The sequence below is a fragment of the Pangasianodon hypophthalmus genome, chromosome 21, assembly GCF_027358585.1.
Source record: "Pangasianodon hypophthalmus isolate fPanHyp1 chromosome 21, fPanHyp1.pri, whole genome shotgun sequence".
NCBI classification, from domain to species: Eukaryota; Metazoa; Chordata; class Actinopteri; order Siluriformes; family Pangasiidae; genus Pangasianodon; species Pangasianodon hypophthalmus.
In genome coordinates, this window is record NC_069730.1 from 11,724,522 (window position 1) to 11,741,660 (window position 17,139).

General features: G+C 40.5%; 1 protein-coding gene across 4 annotated transcripts in view; it reads left to right on the plus strand.

Moving 5' to 3' along the window:
• gigyf2 (GRB10 interacting GYF protein 2) overlaps positions 1-17,139 on the plus strand; it is a 35,252-nt gene that overhangs the window by 13,689 nt on the left and 4,424 nt on the right. For 3 of the 4 annotated variants that reach the window (XM_034314761.2, XM_034314760.2, XM_053227463.1), the window contains 16 exons: positions 1,000-1,223; positions 1,675-1,819; positions 2,108-2,323; positions 3,912-4,099; positions 5,757-5,913; positions 6,569-6,735; positions 8,290-8,384; positions 8,751-8,867; positions 9,019-9,158; positions 12,125-12,219; positions 12,480-12,605; positions 13,048-13,206; positions 14,374-14,712; positions 15,860-15,988; positions 16,070-16,285; positions 16,640-16,827. In XM_034314761.2, coding sequence (XP_034170652.2) covers positions 1,000-1,223; positions 1,675-1,819; positions 2,108-2,323; positions 3,912-4,099; positions 5,757-5,913; positions 6,569-6,735; positions 8,290-8,384; positions 8,751-8,867; positions 9,019-9,158; positions 12,125-12,219; positions 12,480-12,605; positions 13,048-13,206; positions 14,374-14,712; positions 15,860-15,988; positions 16,070-16,285; positions 16,640-16,827 — 2,701 coding nt within the window. The remainder of the gene's footprint in view (positions 1-999; positions 1,224-1,674; positions 1,820-2,107; positions 2,324-3,911; positions 4,100-5,756; positions 5,914-6,568; positions 6,736-8,289; positions 8,385-8,750; positions 8,868-9,018; positions 9,159-12,124; positions 12,220-12,479; positions 12,606-13,047; positions 13,207-14,373; positions 14,713-15,859; positions 15,989-16,069; positions 16,286-16,639; positions 16,828-17,139) is intronic. The other variant, XM_053227462.1, reaches the window with a different exon arrangement.

Below are 17,139 nucleotides of genomic sequence, written 5' to 3' on the forward strand. Positions count from 1 at the left end.
CTATTGCTGATTTGCATGCATAAATTTTGATTGGAATGTTTATATAGTTTTAGGAGTGGTGTAAGAGTAGTGTGCAGCAGGTCTGTGTCACCATGCAGCGATTTATTTGTAGCCAGACAGAAGCCACTGGTGTCAGAGTTCCCATGATTACAGTAGCATACAGCTTGCTGTATGCTGTTGCCTTCATATAACATACGCTCAACATGTTGAATCAGCTTTGTCAGTCAGCAAATCATTGACTGCTCTGATTGAGTCCAGCTGTCAACGTATTTCACTCCTTGAGACTCTGCCATTTTGAAATAAGTGTAATTCTGTGAGGCCATGTTTCTGTTGTGCCTATTTTATATATTTCTTTTGGAACTGCCTATCAGTTCCCAATCCCACTAGCTCACTCTGACCCCCCCCCCCCAAACCACATTTATAATTTAATTCAGTTTTATTTGTATAGCGCTTTTAACACTGAACATTTTCACAAAGCACCTTTACAGAAATATATAAATTCAGGATATAAATTTTAAATTTATACATTTATTTCTAATGAGCAAGCCAGAGGCAATGGTGGCAAGGAAAAACTCCCTGAGACAATATGAGGAAGAAACCTTGAGAGGAACCAGACACAAAAGAGAATCCTTATCTGGGTGACAACAGATAAGAATGCAACTATAAATATTTCCTTTCTATAACTCTGTACTACATGGTCAAAAAGTGCAATTGTGTAACCAGGAAATAGTTTTAACATGATGTCTATTTTGTTTAAGTTATCAAACTGTTAACTGATGGAGGCGGTTTGTGGCAAATTACAGTCCAAAGCCATCTTTGTGGTTTCTAAGAGGTACCAGTCACAGTAATCTCATGTATCTTTAGGCTGTCCATATGGGGCTATCCTCAGCAGCAACGAGTGGTTTCCAAGTGACGAGAACTCCAACCAGAAGTAGGGCACCAGGCTGTATAATGTTTTCCAGGTCCCTATAACTTAACTCTCTGTCCGATTTTCTGAAGATGGGCCACGCTTGGCTGGGGGATGGCGGGAACAGCCAGATCAGCGGCGGCGCTTGCCATTGGACTCTCGTGGGGAGGAGGAGCGTGGTGGGGGGTACAGACGGCCCCGCTCGGCCAGTGGCAGCATGGAGGACGAGAGGGACGCACTGCCTGAGTGGTGCCTGGAGGACGCAGAGGAGGAGACGGGCACGTTTGACTCATCTGGAGCTTTTCTCCCACTCAAGGTGAGCTGAGGAGAGGCCCATCACTCAGAGCTTGTGTGCACTGATTTTTCTGGCCTTGTCTGGATTTTGTTCTAAGGTTTTTCAACATAATACAGTTACAGCAAAAGTTAAATACTGAAATGTTATGTGTTCCTATTATGGCAACAAACGCAATAATTAGTGCAGCCAGAAACAGGCATTGGATTGTGTTGCTTATCATCTCATTTTTCACACTTTTAACATTGTATAATTGTATACTTTTACCATGCAATTCTGTTTAATGTAACTGGTGTGATTCTGTGATAAGAATTAGATATTGGACCAACCAAATAACAAGTTATGTTCCTGTAACAGTGTTTAACATTATAACATTAGATTCTTATATTTTCAAAATCTTCCTTTTTGTGCACTCTCTGACAGGCAATGTATAGCTTTAGTTTTTTGTTTATCTCTTTTTTGTTTATCCAATCAGAAAGCTCCTGCAGAGCCGATTCTTGAGGAGGCAGAGCTAGAGTTCCGTCCACTGGAGGAGGGTGAGGAGTGCAGCGAGAAAGATGAGAATGAAGCAGAGCATCCTAATGAACCTGAAAGCAAGCGCCAGACTGCCAGGCATGATGGTATGGGGGATAGTAAACATTTTTCAGTTCTCAGCTGACCTCTCGTAAAGCGAAGTGGGCTCATTATTTTAGTGTCTTAGTGTAGACTATGTTGCAATAGTAATTATTTAATTATAGTTTTTATATAGTAATTATAGTAATAATTGGAAGTAAACATAAATTTGATGTAATGGATGCTTTTAATAGTATGAAAGAAAACAAAACCATCTGTTGGGTTGTCTGGCTTATCGTACCTTGGTAACCAGTACCTCGTTTTTAGAGTTAAGATGTGTTTGATTTTGTATGTAGATGCTGGCAAATCAGAAGAGGCTTCTCCACCTGCCGCTCCGTTACCACCAGCTCCAGAGCCAGTTGTGTCTACATCCCTGCCCTCCAGCCAGTCAGAGAGGGTGGAGGAGCCTGAGAGAGCAACAGCACCTGAAATCAGACCTGCTCCAGCTCCCTTACACTCGGCTCTGCCTATATCCATACCACACAGCACAAATACGCTCAGCACACTAACAGGTAAAGCTAACGATTAGTTCTTCCATCATGGAATAAGTACTTGTCATTTGCTCTCTGTCAAGAGTAAGGTTCCAAAACAGCCAAAAGTAGTATTTCTGAATAGAGACATATTGATATACAGCATAACTATTGATTTAAAAATTAATATAATTATTTACAAAGTCTTCTATAGCAAGACCCTTCATAATTAGGGTGTTAGAGTGAATACATAATCTGGGTGCCCAGGCCAAAGGGGCTGTTTTTCTGTCACTGGTCAGCAAAAAAAAAAAACTACATGCTCCAGCTGGTTCATATATTTCATAGTGCCAGTGATTGGAGTAACTGCTGCCTGCAGACATTAGTCACAGGCTGTATGTAATAATTTTGGGTTAAATTTTCAGCCATTGGCAAGCTAACCAATTTATTGTTCTTGCTAGCTTGCAGAATGGCATTACTCTTAAGATATGGCATGATGATAACCTCTTAATTTGCTGAATTAGCACAGGAAGTGGCACAAAGATTTCTTATATGTAGGCTAAATACATTGTGCTGACTTCTACACTTCATTAACTGTGGAGCCTCTAGATGGCTAAAACATTGGCGCTTTTACTTTCCTGATGGTGTACAGGGATGGGCAAATCAGTCCATCCCCTCAGTACTATATTTTAGTTGCCTGGAAACCTAACTGACTAGTTATCTAGGTAAGTGCATTAATACAGATTAATAGAAACTAATGAATATATGATGTAGCATATTGTGTTTGTACCCTTGACAAAAAGTCATCAAGTTATTGGTCAACGTTTCTCGCATCTTGTGTAAAAGTTACTATTTGAGTCTGGCTAGAGTCTTTATTTTGTCTCTGTAGTTAACTGCTGTGACTGCTTGTTGTGTGATCAGGATTTTTATTAATTAATTGGCTTGCATGCGTGACAGGTGGCATTTTCAGAATCACACGCAAATTTGCAACACGCAAATACACTACATGGCCAAAGGTTTGTGGACACCTGACCATCACACCCATATGAGCTTGTTGAGCGTCCCATTACAGATGTAGTCTTCCTATGCTCTTAAAATAACCTCCACTCTTCTGGGAATTCTTTTCACTAGATTATGGAACCTGGACGTGGGTATTGCCAAGCCACACTCCAAACTATAAGAGCATTAGCGTGTGCTGTAGTCGGTGTTCCAATTCATCCAAAAAGTGTTCAGTGGGGTTGAGGTCAGGGCTTTGTGCAGTCCACTCAAGTTCTTCCACACCAGCCTTGACAAACCATGTCTCATAACTCTCCTACCTGCAAAAAAATATTGAGAGAAAATAAAAATGCTGGCTAGACTTGAATAATATCTTTTATGTGCAATCCTGATAAGACAAAACATTGGCCAATGATGTGCTGCCTTTTTGTAGAGTGTATATTACATCAGAAAAGTTTATAAAAGAGGATAACAACTATGTCCAATGAAAGCTCATTTTTATATCTGGCAAATAATCCTAGCTAAAACCTCTTGTAAAACCTGCACAGGCTCGCAATGATCAGCAGTTGCACACCCAAACTCTAGAACCCTTGCTTACTTTTCTGTTGTGTCTTTGTTGTCTGTTTAATTGTTTTAGATCTTCCAGCCCCGTCCCTCCCTGTGTTGCCCACCCAGCAAATCGTATCTCATCCCAAGCCAGTGGAGGTGCCAGTGGCAGTACCTGATGCACTCCCTTTCCCAAAGAGCATCATGTCGCCCATTGGCCAAATTGCAGCCATGGCCACAGATGCAGATGAGGATGAGGGTCTCAAACATTTTGAGCAGGTTGGCCAGGAAATTGAAAAGTTTCCTTTAGGGAGGAAAATGTATATGTCTGATGTGTGTGTGTATTTGTATATATATTTAATATCATGTAGGTCTCTTTGTGCCACCAAAACAGCTCTGACCCATCATGGCATGGACTCCACAAGACCTCTGAAGGTGTGCTGTGGTATCTGGCACCAAGACATTAGCAGCAGATCCTTTAAGTTCTGTAAGTTGCGAGGTGGGGTGTCCATGGGTTGGACTTGTTTGTCCAGCACATCCTACAGATGCTCGATTGGATTGAGATCGATTTGGAGGCCAAGTCAACATCTTGAACTCTTTGTCATGTTTTTCAAACCATTCCTGGAATGCCAGTTCTAATGCTCACGTGCCCACTGTAGGCACTTTTGGCAGTGGCCGGGAGTGATCCTGGACACTCTGACCGGCCTGCTGCTATGCAGCCTCATACATGCTGCGATGCACTGTGTGTTCTGACACCTTTCTGTCATAGCCAGCATGAACTTTTTCAGCCGTTTGTGCTACAGTAGCTCTTCTCTTCTGATTGGACCAGATGGGCTAGCCTTCGCTCCCCATGCGCATCAATGAGCCTTGGGCGCCACTTGTTTTTCCTTGGATCATTTTGGTAGGTTCTAACCTCTGCATACTGGGAACACCCTACAAAACCTGCCGTTTTGGCGAATCTCTGATCCAGCTAGTCGTCTAGCCATCACAATATGGCCCTTGTCAAATTTTCAGAACTGAATGTTCGTTTTCTGCCTAATGTATCCCACCCTTTGATAGGTGCCTTTGTAACAAGATAGTCAACTGTTATTCACTTCACTTGTCAGTAGTTTTAATGTTATGGCTAATCGGGGTGTGTGTTTATATGTATGTGTATCTACATATATATATATATATATATATATATATATATATATATATATATATATATATATATATATAATTATGTATGTATGTAATCAACCATAACTGGACCATGGAGCAATGGAAGAAGGTGGCCTTGTCTGATGAATCTCGTTTTCTTTTACATCATGTGGACGGCCATGTGCATGCGCGTTGCTTACCTGGGGAAGAGATGGCACCAGGATGCACTATGGGAAGAAAGCAAGCCAGTGAAGGCGGTGTGATGGTCTGGGCAATGTTCTGCTGGGAAACCTTGGATCATGGCATTCATGTGGATGTTAGTTTGACACATCCCACCGTTGCAGACCAAGTACACTTCTTCATGGCAGTGGTATTCCCTAATGGCAGAGGCCTCTTTCGGCAGGATAATGTACTCTGCCACATGGCAAAAATTCAAAGTTCAAGAATTGAACAGTTGTTTGAGCAACATGACAGAGAGTTGAAGGTGTTGAATCGGCCTCCAAATTCCCCACATCTCAATCTGATTGAGCATCTGTGGGATGTGCTGGACAAACAAGTCTGATCCATTGAGGCCCCACCTCACAACTTACAGGACTTAATGATCTCCTGCTTTCGTCTTGATGCCAGATACTACAGCACACCTTCAGAGGTCTGGTCCATGCCACGATGGGTCAGAGCTGTTTTGTCGGCACAAGGAGACCAACACAGTATTGGGCAAATGGTTTTAATGTTGTGAAAACATCTGCAAAAAATAAAATCTAATGGTTGTGGTCTGTCATCTCTCCCCTGACAGGAAGCAGAGAAAATGGTGGCTTATCTACATGATGGTGGTGTGGATGATGAGCGTTTGGGGGCTAAGAGTGCAGAGCGGCCCAAAGTTGGCTGCCTGCCACCATCTCATGAGGCTGCTCTCAAGTGGTACTACAAGGATCCTCAGGGAGAGATTCAAGGTGAAAACTAGCACTGCAAAATGGCATGCTCACCTTTAAAGCCAGCTTTTCAATAAAGGGGTGCATGGTGTAGAACAAGTTAGTTGTATGATTGCAAAAAACAATGTCAGAAGAAGAACAGCACTATGGATGAATGACTAATTAAAGTAAAAAATCGTGTTCCTTCCTGTTTTACTCCTGTGGTTTGGGTCCACTTAACTGAACATACTGAATGTACTGAACATACTGAACATATGATTTCTCTTCTGATGAGAGTGGTATTTTCCATGATGACAGTGCCCCATCCACAGGGCATGAGGGCCCACTGAATGATTTGATGAGTAAGAAAATGAATTGCTATACCCTTCACAGTCACCAGATTCAATCTAATTGTTCACCTGTGGGTGATTTTTGAATGACGTATTATATAGCACTCTCCAGCACAGTCATCACAACACCAGGGAATAGATTTGAATGGTGTTCATCCTTCCAGTATAGTTCCAGAGACCTGTAGAATTTATGGCAAGGCAAATTAAAGCTGGTCTGGCAGTTTGTGGTGGCTCAACACCACTTTATTGTTTCCTGTAATTTGGCAACATAGATGGTTGTCTTTGTTGTTTAAGTTTTTTTTTTTTTTTTTTTTTTTTTTTTTTTTTTTCCTTTTTTTGGATTACAGGTCCGTTCAGTAATCATGAGATGTCGGAATGGTTCCAGGCTGGGTATTTCACAATGACCCTGCTGGTGAAAAGGGGCTGTGACGAAGGTTTCCATCCTCTGGGAGAAATCTTTAAGATGTGGGGGAGAGTGCCTTTTGCCCCTGGCCCTCCACTACCTCCTATACTGGTAATAAGAGCTTGCACTTATACCCAAGACAAGAAATGCAGATAAAAGTCTTTGGTCTTGTTAGGACAGGCTAGAGTACCCCAGGATCAGTGGTGTAGTGTTCTAATATTGTTAATGGAATTAGATACATCGGAAATTTATGTTTAAACCATTCAGAAGCTACCCTCTGAAGTATGTACAGGGAATGGCAAAAGGTAGCCTTGTTTTTTTTTTTTTTTTCTTTTTTTTTTTTTAAACCAGAATGAGTAATGAAATCCTGTAGGACTATCAATATGTTAATTTGAGCAGGTAGGAAGAGACAAGACAAGATTTAAATTACCATAAAATATATATAGAGAATTGATTTTTATGTGCAGTGATGGGAAACAAAAATACATGAGTGAAACACATCGCCTACAAGGCATTGCCCAATAATTTTCTAGCTTGAGCTAGTAGTATTAGGCAAAAGTTTTACGGTGTGTTTTTAAGAAACCAGAATGAATATTTATTTTCAAGGATTGAAGACCAGAAAAAATTTGAACTCAAGGGCAGACAAATAAAATTGGCAAAGCAAATTACCTAGTTTTTTTAAAAACTGATTTCAATTTCATACCGTTTCCTTACATTTATGTACTATAGTGACAAATCATGTAGTTACTATAGTATGTGATATAGGACACATGCTTTGTTGTTCTTTGATACTGCCTCCTTTGGATTAGTTCTTCATTAGATATTCAGTCTACTGCCACCTTTTGGTATGGAGAACCCTCCCCCACCCTCCCCCACCCTCCCCCACCCTCCCTGCACATACAGTACATACATGTCAGCCACAAGTAGCATCGGCTGTGCACTCTCAGTTTCAGAATCAGTGATTTCAGCTGTGCTGCCAGCTCTTCCACATGAGTGCGTTTTAAGAAGTGGCACAGCCTTAAATAGAGCTGGTGCATCTGTAAATAATACACAAATGTATTGCTTTGCAAATTTTGTTGCACTGATTTATTTTTCATTTTTTTATTTTGACTTTCATCGTTAACAGTGTAGCCTAAAAAAGCATTGAAGCTGGAACTGTAATTTGTAGCCCGTATATGGGTGTTAATTGAAGCAGAGTTTGATGGGTTATTTGCTGCACAAATAAAACGGCTTAAAAATTGCATCGTCCTGAAACAGTTTTCACTTTTAACTAAGGAAAAGACTCGTTGACTGGTAAACTACTTTTTTAAACTACTGGTCGACTAGTAAAAATAAGTAGTCATGCAAACCCTCGTTCATGTGTTGGGTTTAATAGTACTAAGTACATGTACTAAGGTACATGAGGCAACAGGAAGCGATTGTCAGTTAGCCATGGGTGATGCTAGTTCAGTGCTATTGTCTTGGCTTGTCATGGCCGTTTATATAAAATATAGTTGCTAATTGGCATTCAACCTAATCTGATTTCCCTTTAGCATGTGATTTAATGACTGCTAAAACATTTCTGACTTCTTGCATGTGAGGTTTGGTTCATGTGCTGTATTGTCAGCTTTTGACTTTGTTTGTAGTACGCTAGTGTATCACTGAGACTTGTGTGTGTGTGTAAAGGGAGATGCTGATCAGGAGAGGATAAAGAGACAGCAGGAGCTAAATGCTCTAAGCATCTATCAGCTTCAGCAACTGCAGTACCAGTACATAATCAGGTAAGATGTCATCTCCATCACTTTTCCCCACTTTCTACATCCCATATACTATCAACAGCAGCATCCAATTGTTGAAGCTTTTTAAAATTTAAAAGTGATGGCATTAGCACTACATATCATTTGGAAATATGAAACAGCCAGTGTGCTGTCCTGTGTAATTCAGTATTCAGCTGACAGATCAGACATTTAGTTGCAAGATGGTTGGTGTGCTTTATAAACACAGATGCTATAGATGACAATTATTTAGCTCCTGTATCTCATGAGCTATTCAATGTCTATAAAGTAATTAAATTTGCATGAATAAATAACTCGAACTGTTTAACTCAAACCTTGGCTCCTCCGTGGTTCGTGTGTATGTGTTTGCAGGCAGCAGCAGTATGCTCAAGCTCTAGCTCAGCAAAAAGCTGTGCTCAGTTCAGCTGCTCCTCCAACACAGCAGCAACAGCAACTTAACCTGTTCCTGCAACAAGCCCTCAAGCTCAGGTGAGCCAAATGTGCAAACTTATTGGTAGTAGTATTCAGTAAGTAGAAGGAATGATGATTGTCATCAATGCTATAATTTAAACATAGTTTGTCCTCCTAGACTCCTCTATAGTATTTTTTTTTTAACATTTCACACATTTTGTTTATGCAGAACTCCAGAACAGCAGCAGAGCCTTTTGCCTCCAGTGACGCGTTCCATGTCCGTTCCAGATTCGGGGTCCATTTGGGATATACAGAACCCACCTACCCAAGCATCCTGTACAGCAAACATTCAGCCAGCAGCTCCAAGCAGTATGTCATCATTTAAAACTATCTTTTAACACACACACACACACACTAATGCTGATTGAATCTGTGTATACCTCAGTCTTCTTTTAATAATAATAGTTCATTCATTAAAGGATCGGTTGTATACTTGTAGGCGATGAATGAAGGCAAGTCCTAATGGAATACTATAGTTTGAGTCATTTTAATTTTTGAAACTTGATACAAATAGTGATACTTGGTAACATTCTTAAAAACATTGAACATAAAATCCCTTTTTTTTTTTTTTTTTTTTTTTTTGGAAGTAGCGTTTACTTATAATAAAAGATAAATAAATGTTATAATGAAAAGCATTTCACTTGAAAAATATAAATTTTAAAAATATAGTTTTTTAGCATTTAATATAATAATTTACTTGACAGACTTCAAATTTAAACTGGACATGTCCAAGTTGTTTATTACAAAGTAAGGCAATATTTGACCTGCAGTTTGAATTAAGGTAATTGGTAGCGATAATATTTAATTCTTCTTATTAGAAATGTTATAATCTCCCAGTTTTGCAAAGCACAGAATTTTTAATGTACAGCCAATATAAAAGGCTTCTCCTGCTTTTGGAGTTCTTATGACATGTCATGCCAGCTGTGAAGGTGCTGCCTGATTTAGCACAGTGGCATTGTTTCACTAGCTTTACTTATTTCTTATTTTCCGGTTGAATGGATTTTGTAACTAAGGTACTGGAGTATGACCTGCCATGTACTGTCATATTTGATAATATTGTCATTCCTTTGGCCATGATGGGTTTATATGGTCTTTTACCTGTTTGTCCTGGAGGTGAGTGTAGGAGAGGCAGCTGGTTGAAACCTCAGTGACCTGTTTCATTTGATGAGTCATACTGAGATTTCACGACCTCGTCTTCATCCTGGTTTTGTCTTCCTGTGCTCTCACCACAGATTTGAGAACCTGATTCCACTTGTAAATGTCACATGCTTGAATAATTTTTGCAAGCTAGTTGATGTGGGTTGTCTTAAAACACTTACGCAGTAAGAAAACGCTCCTAATTTTTATTAGAAGCGTGCAATCCATGCAAAATTTTTACTCAGTTCTTTCCCCAGTGGTATGCACGGGGGTGTTTGTGTTACTCATTACTGTTACTGTCTCGAATTATGAAAACTAAACTGGGAATATGTGATAACACAGGAAACCCAACTAGTTCAAGTTTCTGCTTCGTTTATTGCAGAGGAAACCAAATTGTCAGTATATTTTCAAAAGCTTCTCATGCAGTGGTGAGAAGTACTGAGATCATGCAAGTGAAGCCTTTGCTCATAAAATGATCATTTTGAACATTCTGGCATTGCTGGGTATTCAATGACAGACAGCACAGCCATGTTAGTATGTCTTACTGAAAAACTCAGACTCTTTGGATTTTGAATGATATTGGCAGAGCTCTGTTCATAAATTTAGATGTTTAACAAAGAGATCATGTCAGGACAGCAGGTTTGGAGGCCAGTACTATAGTGGATATTTGTGCACTCTGTACACAATAGTGGCACAGTGGATTTGAAATGAAACAATCAAGATGTGATTGAAGTGTAGACTTTCAGCTTTAATTCAAGGGGTTTAACAGAAATATTTTTGTGCCTCCATTTTCACAGGCTCAAACGTAATCATAGCAACAATCATAAATATTAGGATTATTTTTAATACTTGGATGAATCAATGACTGCCTGAACTCTGGAACCCATGGATATCACCAAATGCTGAGTTTCCTCACTTGAGATGCTTTGCCAGGCCTTTACTGCAGCTGCCTTCAGTTGCTGCTTGTTTGTGGGTCTTTCTGCCTTCAGTTTTGGCTTCAGTAAGTGAAAAGAATGCTCATTTGGGTTGAGGTCAGGTGACTGACTTGGCCATTTAAGAACATTCCATTTCCAAGCTCTTGAGTTGCTTTTGCGGTATGTTTTGGGTCATTATCCATCTCTACTGTGAAACGCTGTCCTATCAGTTTTGCAGCATTTAACTGAATCTGAGCGGAAAGTATAGCTTCAGAATTCATCTTGCTACTTTTATCAGCACTCGCATCATCAGTAACTACCAGTGACCCAGTTCCATTGGCAGCCATGCATGCCCATGCCATAACACTGCCTCCGCCACATTTGACAGATTATGTGGTATTCTTTAAAGGGTTTTTTTTTTTTTTTTTTTGGGGAAGTCAAGTCTAATGTGGCCTTTCTGTTCCTGAGTGTTACCAGTGGTTTGCATCTTCAGGTATACCATCTGTATTTACATTCATGAAGGCGTCTCTTGATTGTAGACTTTGACAGTGATATGCGTACCTCCTAGAGAGTTTTCTTGACTTGGCTAGGTGTTGTGAAGGGTTTTTTTTTCACCAAGGAAAGAATTCTGCGATCATCCACTTTAGTTGTCTTCCGTGGTCTTCCAGGCCTTTTGGTGTTGCTGAGCTCACCAATACATTCCTTCTTTTTTAAGCATGTACCAAATTGTTGATTTGGCCACTCCTAAAGTTTGTGGTATCTCTCTGATAGGTCTGTTTTGTTTTTTTCGGCCTAATGATGGCCTTTTTCAGTTGCATCGACACCTCTTTGGACTGCATAGTGAGAGTTCCCATGAGCAGCTACCAAATGCAAATTCAACACTTGGATTCAACTCCAGACCTTTTATCTCCTTAATTTGTCATTAAATAATGAGGAAATAGGCCACACCTGGCCACGGAACTGCTTATATGTTAATTGTCCAATTACTTGAGGCTGTAAAAATGGAGGTACTATGTTAAAAAAAACAATAAATAAATAAAAAAACAGGGCTGTAATTCCTAAACGATTAATGCAATATTTTTGTTAAACCCCTTGAATTAAAGCTGAAAGTCTACACTTTAGTCACATCTTGATTGCTTCCTTTCAAATCCATTGTGGTGGTGGTACGAAACTTGTCACAGTCCAAATATTTATGGACCTGACTGTATATTCATTTGCCCCTAGCATGGGAAGGCACAAGTGTGTGGGATCTGCCAATAGACACCATACCTCAACCATCTATTGAACAGATGCAACTGGAGAAGGCTAAAGCTGCTAAGGTATGCCAACCCATCCTGGTATTCTGCATATAACAAAGATTTTATGTGCTGAAGAAAGTATAGAAGCGTGATCATAAGTTAATAAGTAACTAGTATTGATTCATAATAGTGAACAGTTTTCTCACAGCTAATTAAGTAAATGTTACCTTGTCTTGGCCTCAGCAATACAGATATGGAATGCAGCCTGAAATTTGCATCTCTAAACACAAGAACTCTTGGGTGCTTCTTTTTTTGTGTAATTGCCATCTGGTCTTATTAAGCTGGAGCTGGAACTCAGAGTCAAACGAGAAGAGGAGGAGCGGAAGCGTCTGGAGGAGGTGCTGCGGGCGCAGCAGGAAGAAGAGCGCAAACGTCTGGAGGAAGAGGAGCTGGCTCGACGGAAACAGGTCAGGGAAATGAGGACTTTACACAAAGACGCAGCAAGCTTTGTGCTTGGGACTGCGGGATTATACACAGCTTCAGAGCCAGACCTGTATTTTGCTTTTAATATTTTTAGTTGCATCAGAAATAGTATTTTAGGCTTTATTTAATTTCTCACAACTCTTTTTATGATTTGTAATGGTCTAAGCATACATGTAGTCTTTTTTGTGACATCTGTGTCTGTATCTAGCACCATTCGCCAACCCACAACCACTGGCAAAAATGTACAGAGATAATAAACTACTTTTTTTTTTTTTTTTGGTAATAAATCTATACAAAAGAAACCAGCAGCAGGCCAGAAGAGGTAGATGCAAAAGTCAGATATTAGAAATTTGAAATGTGTGTGTATCATGAGCTGTGGTAGGTATCATTTATGGCATTAATGTCCATGCTGTCTGTTTGTGTTAGGAGGAGGCACTAAGGAGGCAACGGGAGCAGGAGGAATCACAGCGGCGCCAGAAGGAGGAAGAGGAACGCCTGGCTCGGGAGGAGGAGCTCCGCAGACTAGAGGAGAAGAGAAGAGAAGAGGAAGAGAGGAGGCAAAGGGAAGAATTCCTCCGTAAACAGGTGACATCTCTGACGTTATGTTAGACACACAGTTGACGTTTAACTTTCAGTTCAAGAAATTTCAGGCTTAAACTGAAGTATAGTCTCTCACCACTTACAGCTCACAACACATCTGATAGCTTCAGAATAGTGAAGGTTACAGTATGATTGGCTCTCCACCCAAACTTTGGAATGCTGCAGTACAATGGTACAAGATACAGTCTTGAAAAAAGGTTCATGGATGCATGTTTGCCAGCAGGCTACAGGAAGAGGTTAATGTTCGGTCATTTGTGGATGGCCTCTTTGTGGGTTCTTGGACACGTGTATCAGATTCTCTAGCAAATTCTAGATGTGTTGAATTGTGATTACTCCGTAATACAGTTCCTCCATGTTTCTTCTTTCAAAAAGAAGCGATTACAGCCCACCATCTTGTTTTATTGGCTCATGTTTTCAAGATTCACTAATTTGCAGGGTTTGGAAGTTTAATTAACTGCTGCTGGAAGTGAATTCCTTTTTTGCAATGCTTGTCCATTCTTGAGTAGTCTAGCATGTTTTCATGTGGGTGTGGATTTCACATTATAGTGGACATCATTACATTTAATCGACTCAGGATACAAGTTTAGAGGACAAGGACTTTGCATTTGTACTAGCAATGCAACAAAGCCACAGGCATTTATTTATTTTCTATGTATGAAGCTTGTGATTCTTTTGATGGCAATGGGGAGACAGGCTTTGAACTGAGATTTTCTTAGTTGTATGCAGATTGGTAGTAGTGGTTGCTTTGGACCTACCATGGGTTGTCCATTGTCCTCCGAAACCTCTAGACTGAAATGCGTTGAAAAATCCAGTGTCTCATGATTTCGACAGTTTGTACAGTACAGATTTGTACAGTAGCCATTAAACATCTTTTTTTCTATTTTATATTACAACTTGAAAAAGACTGGCAGTAAACACCCACAAGTGTTAATGGTAGCTGTTGCCATGCAGTGTGAGCCAAACTGGAGGTAACAAGAGGGACTTAGCAATCCATCTGCTCCAAACTACATTATGACTTATCTAAATGCTGTCAAAGATACAGAGTTTTACTGAAACACCTCTCTTGTCCATTGACATTTGAACATTGCCTTTAAGAGAAAGTGGAGATAGGTTTTACTTTCAGTTCATTTTTTGATTGTGTGGGTGTTTCAGGAAGAGGAACGGAGGAAACAGGAGGAACTGGAGGCTCAGAGGAGGCGAGAGGAGGAGGCAGCAGCATTGGCTCGACAACAGCAAGAAGAGCAGAAGAGGAGGGAGCAGGAACTCCAGAGGCAGCAGGAGCTCCAACGGCAGCAGGAACTTCAGAGGCAGCAGGAACTCCAAAGGCAGAAGGAGCTTTTAAGGCAGCAGGAATTGCAGAGGCAGCAAGAGGCTCAGAGGCAACAAGAAGCTCAGAGGCAGCAGGAGCTGCAGAGACAGAGACAGCAGCAGCAGGAGGCCCTGCGCCGACTCCAGCAACAACAGCAACAGCAGCAGCTGGCCCAGATGAAGGTGATAAGAAAGGGATGAAGTGTCCTGCTATTTCGGACAACTTGTAGGGATGAAATGTACAGGGCATGGTTGCACAGTGTCCTGTTTTAATGCGAGTTGAACTTGAGCTACACCAGATTTTGACCTGTGTGTACCCATTACTCTAAATTAGTATTATTTATAATTGTTGGCGAAACCCAACCCCCAAAAGAACCTGTCTCAGACATGCTTGCCATAGTTTCTCATCACTGAGCCCACTTGAGCCTTTATGCACATGTTGCGGTGCAGCCACGCATTGAAAGTCTTTAGGGATGGATGACTGTTGACTCCAATGTGAAAATCCCTTTACATAGGAGCGTTTCACAAGCAGTACATACAATCAGCTTTCAGCTCTGTCAGCATTACTAGTAAAGCATGGAATCACCTCACATTTAATCACAACATATCGGTTGAAAGGGAAGGTGCTGGCCAGACAACGCAACCAACAGTCAAAGACTTTCTGCTGTTAGGTTCTGTCAAGGGCACAGGCACTACAGGCTTTATAAAGTCATTGTGAGTTTCTGGTTTGTAAAAACATGTTGTTTCAAGAAAATTACTGTAAGGCAATTAGAAATCTCAAATATCTATTTATCGGTTTGGTCATGTATTAAGGAAACTTAAAAATAACTGCCACCAGCTTGATTCAGCCAGACTGCATTCTGTTCTGTTTCTTTTTTGCTCTCAGCATTTTCTCCATTTTCATTTCTATATTTTCATATATATTTTTTGTTTTAGGACAAATGATACATTTTCCAGTCAATGTTAGAAAACTGCCTAAATGAATAAGTAAATTTGTGCATGTATGTTTTTCTGTGTGCACTTTGTCCTAGTCAGGACAAGTCCTAGTCCTACCCTAGAACCCTGCTAGGGCTATTATCAATTCTTGGCAAAAGTAGATTTTTTTCTTTTTGTTTATCTGTTGTTACATGGTCCTGTAAAGATTTTTAAATAATTCAGATTGTGCTCTAAAATCTGTTTGTAATGCTTTGAAGAACTCCTAATACATCAACAGCTACTAGAAACAAGGCAATTTGACCTCGGTTTTGGTTAGCTTTACTAACCCAGTTAAATCCATACATACATCATGATAGTCCATTTGTCAGAATTAATGAATCTTTTTTCTTTGCAGCTCCCATCTTCTTCCAAGTGGGGACAGCAGTCTGCCTCGACATCTTCCCTCACCCAGACACAGAACACACTGTCTCTCAGTGAGATCCAGAAACTAGAAGAGGAGAGAGAACGACTAGCTAGAGAGGAGGTATGAAATGCAGCTTCTCTTGTTAGTTTAGTCATTACATCACCTCCACTGCTCCGTGTCAACGTGAACATTGTCCTGTAGCAGCGACGCCAGCAGCAGGAGCTCCAGAGGCAGCAGCAGCAGCAGCAACAACAGCAACCTCAGTCTAAGCTTTCTGGCTGGGGCAGTGTGGCCAAACAGCCTGCAGCCACTAAATCCCTTCTGGAGATTCAACAGGAGGAGGCTCAGCAGATGAAGCAGAGAAAAGAGCAGCAGCAGGCTGTAGTTATGCAGCAAAACCGCACACAGAACAGAGTTGTGAGTATTGGACTTACATATACTTCTTCGTCTTCTCTGAAAGGTCAGTTCTTTTGTTTTTGCTGTGCCCTGAAGACGTTTTGAGTTTGAGCTAAAAAAAAAAAAAAAAAAAAAAAAAAAAAACAATGAATATGAGATGAAATTCTGTTCTATCGTCTCATGTGCATATTTTCATCTCAAATGTCTTAAGTGTATAGCAGTGTCAAAAATATTGGCCTTTCTGTTCTGCTTTCAGACTTTAAATAAAAGACTCTTAAGTAAAAATCTCTGTGTGCCTCATAAATCATGCAGTAGGTTTTCAAATCTTCTGTGTAATAGGTTTATGTTTGTCAATCTAAATGTGTTTGCTTGCAGGCTTTGACCTCTTCAGTATGGGGTTCAGTGAGTAATACCAGTCACTGGGGCTCAGACAGCAGCAGCATCTGGGGTGACACTCAGAACTCTAACCTAGGCTTCTGGGATGATGCTGTGAAGGAAACTGCTCCACCTCCAACCACACAAAAGAACAACTCGCAGAAAAACAAGGGAAACGTTAACCTCAGGTAAAGACTGCAGCTGTCTAGTGCAGATAAACAGACTGGCTTGACCTCTCTGCAAAGTAAGTCATACACTTTAGAATGCTTAATAAAGTCTTAGTTATATCAGTTGCAAAACACAAAGCCTCTAATTTCCTGACCTCCAATTCCCTGCTGCCATTTAGTGTTAGGAATTGAGATTTTCTCAGTGGTATGCAAATTAGGTGTGACAATCTCAACGATTGGCTCGAATGATTCCCCGGACCAATCCTATGGCACATGTGGTCATAACTTTAGCAGACATGTCATATATGACCTCTCATTATTAAATATGCATGG